This window comes from Eurypyga helias, unplaced genomic scaffold (assembly GCF_000690775.1).
Source record: "Eurypyga helias isolate BGI_N326 unplaced genomic scaffold, ASM69077v1 scaffold4368, whole genome shotgun sequence".
Taxonomy (NCBI): Eukaryota; Metazoa; Chordata; class Aves; order Eurypygiformes; family Eurypygidae; genus Eurypyga; species Eurypyga helias.
In genome coordinates, this window is record NW_010267393.1 from 1 (window position 1) to 2,893 (window position 2,893).

The following is a 2,893-nucleotide window of genomic DNA, read 5'->3' on the forward strand; positions in this document are numbered from 1 at the left end:
CTGGAGTTAAACCACGACACACAGAAAACACTTTGCTGAAATAAATTATACCAACAGATAATGTGCAACAATAAAGGGGTAGAAAACAGTAAATGCTAAAGGAATGGTGCTCAACCATCTTTATTTTTGCTTCATTGTGACTGGATTGATATTTGTCATTTTTTGCTTTTCTGTTGTAAAATTACTCCTTTTTCTGCCTTCTTTTTTCCTATTTGCTAGACCAGAGATGACTTCTTGGGTCAGGTGGATGTGCCACTTAGTCACCTTCCGGTAAGCAGTGTTTTTGGCTCAGCCAGCTCTTTGTCATCACCAGATGTGAAAAACCCTAACATTACGTAGAATCCCTTTCCATAAGTAGTCCAGTTAAATCTTCTTAAGGCAAGTATTCCTAGCATAGAAAGAAATATTTCCCAGAAAAAAAATGTTGTTGACAGCAAAGCCTCACCATGCACAGGAACTGGGAGAAATTATTCCCTTTGCAGGGACAAGGGAGACAGTTGTTCTCTGGTATCTGTTAAATTTCTCAACATCTGAGATTCACTTATTTTCCTGATTCTTTCTTAAAATGGGAAGTCTGTCTCTCACGGATTAAGTGGACGCTCAGTGCAAGAAATGCCTTGCAGAATGAGTTCAGTCAGTGAGAAGAAAGTCTGTGTGGTATTTGGTATATCTGAAATAGTTAGTTAGGGTTGATTTTTAAATTCTTATTTATTGACTTTGAAATACAACAGACAACAAAACTTTTAATGAATGATAGTTCGGGAGTTAGATAATTTTGTATTTAGAAAGGTTTAGTTAAAGAATTGGACTCAAAGTATTCCTGTTCAGGCTGGGAAGTGGTTTACAGACAGACTGTCATTGTTTAGTGGGTAGCAGGGGTGCAGCATTCTGAGATGTATCCACTGTGCTCATTTTGAGACAGTTTGGTGTTAGTCTGAGGGACTAGTTTTCTGGTCTTACTGGTGTGTGTATGATAACGTGCTTACCCTTTCACTGTAACACTCTTCATGCTTCCAACTTTGTCAGTCCAAATCATATGGTCGATTAGAATAAAGTACCCAAAACAATCGACAGATTAAGTATGCATAGGTATTTCTGATTCTTTTATTTACCTCACCATTTGTCAGTTCCTAGTTTTGTACCTATAGCATCCATGTTCTCGCAGACATGAAGGATGTCACTTACCTAATAAGAAAGCTGAAATTCTCATGTAATAAAAAACTTTCAAGATTTAAGGCTTTATGAAACATACAGTTAAATGGAAATCAGATGTAATCTGTCAACCTGATAATATTCCGGGCAAGCCCTTTAATTTGTCATTTTCTTAAATGCTTACAGACTGAAGACCCAACCATGGAAAGGCCATACACATTTAAGGATTTCCTTCTCAGACCAAGAAGGTGAGGGGGAGAGCCTTTGTATTTTAAAACATTTCTTACTTCATGGGTTGTTATTTGCACCTATGTAAGGGTTGTTGAATGAAATGTACCCCCTTGTCTTCTAGCCACAAATCTCATGTGAAGGGTTTCTTGAGACTGAAGATGGCTTATATACCTAAAAATGGTGGACAAGAGGAAGAAAACAGTGATCAAAGGGATGAACCTGAGGTAAGGCTTAATGCTTGGGGAAGGATTCAAGTTATTAGAGATTCAAGTACTCTTGTAGAAAGAGTTGTACCTTGAAAGATGAAACCTTAGTAGCAGCTTACTCTCCTCCCCATCTCATGGTTTAGATGAACTTCTCTTTGGATAATGTTCAGCATCAGCACCTACACACTAATGTCAGCAACAATGAAATAACTTCTCTGTAACTTGAACTTTAAAATCTTCTTTTTTTTTTTCTTCATTCCTAAGCATGGATGGGATGTGGTTGATTCAAGTGACTCTGCATCTCAACATCAGGAGGAGTTACCACCTCCTCCTCTGCCTCCTGGATGGGAAGAAAAGGTGGACAACCTGGGACGGACTTACTATGTCAACCACAACAACAGGACTACTCAGTGGCATCGACCAAGTTTAATGTAAGCGGCAGCGTAGTGCCATGCTTTCAGAGTGTGTAAAATTATCAACATGGGTAGGGATGTTTTCCAGCAAACATAGCTATTTTGGATTTACAAATCCAAGGCTGGAAAAAGTCTTCAGCAAGACCTTTACAAAGCAGTTTATAAAAGGCACACTTCTTTTCAGTAACAGCTTAATCATGGTTTTGGTCCTGGGCTATGTATCTTAAACTATACTTATGGAAACATTTTCACAGATGTGCTAGTAAATTGAGAACCAAAGTCTGGATATCTTCACTTAAAAAGGAAACATCATTTTTTCTTAAGAATGAGACTTCCCCACCCCGAGAAAATCACATAAGGACATAGGTATTCTGGGAAACTCCAGGAAATCTGAATGGGTGGGAGGGAATTCAGTGGATTAACAATGTACCTTCAAATACTGGGAGACAGGTGTGGAATTTTTCAATAAGTAATTTAACTGGAATAAATTACTTTCTTCTATAGAGACTGTTGAAAAGGTAAGGAATAAACAGTCGACTATTAAGTTTTAATTAAGTTAAACTAATTAACTTAGCAGAGATGCTGATGATTATTCACTGTATAGACTGCATTACTTATGTGCACTGGTTGTGCTAGAGTTCCTTTTCAAGCCTTCATTATATATGTCTTATGGCCAGATTTATAAAGCTGTGGCCAGCTTACATTTTAAAAAGAATGTACAATTGACAGTGTTGAGTTACACTGAAATAACTTATTAGTTACACAGCTTGCATTATTTTTATGTAGCCGCTATTCTTCCACTGTTGCTTACTATAACAGGAATGCTTATTCTTTCTTGAATATTCACAGTCATAGCTAAGTTACACAAATGTGCGTTGTCCTTATGTAGGG

At 37.5% G+C, this 2,893-nt stretch overlaps 1 protein-coding gene across 1 annotated transcript in view; it reads left to right on the plus strand.

The window, feature by feature from the left end:
• Positions 1–219: 219 nt before the first annotated feature.
• The window catches only part of LOC104513886 (E3 ubiquitin-protein ligase NEDD4-like), a gene marked incomplete at both ends in the record, with an annotated part of 6,628 nt that continues 3,954 nt past the window's right edge, over positions 220–2,893 (plus strand). Inside the window, 4 exons of the mRNA XM_010157386.1 lie at positions 220–270; positions 1,339–1,400; positions 1,505–1,607; positions 1,854–2,020. Of these exons, the coding sequence (XP_010155688.1) occupies positions 220–270; positions 1,339–1,400; positions 1,505–1,607; positions 1,854–2,020 (383 nt within the window). The remainder of the gene's footprint in view (positions 271–1,338; positions 1,401–1,504; positions 1,608–1,853; positions 2,021–2,893) is intronic.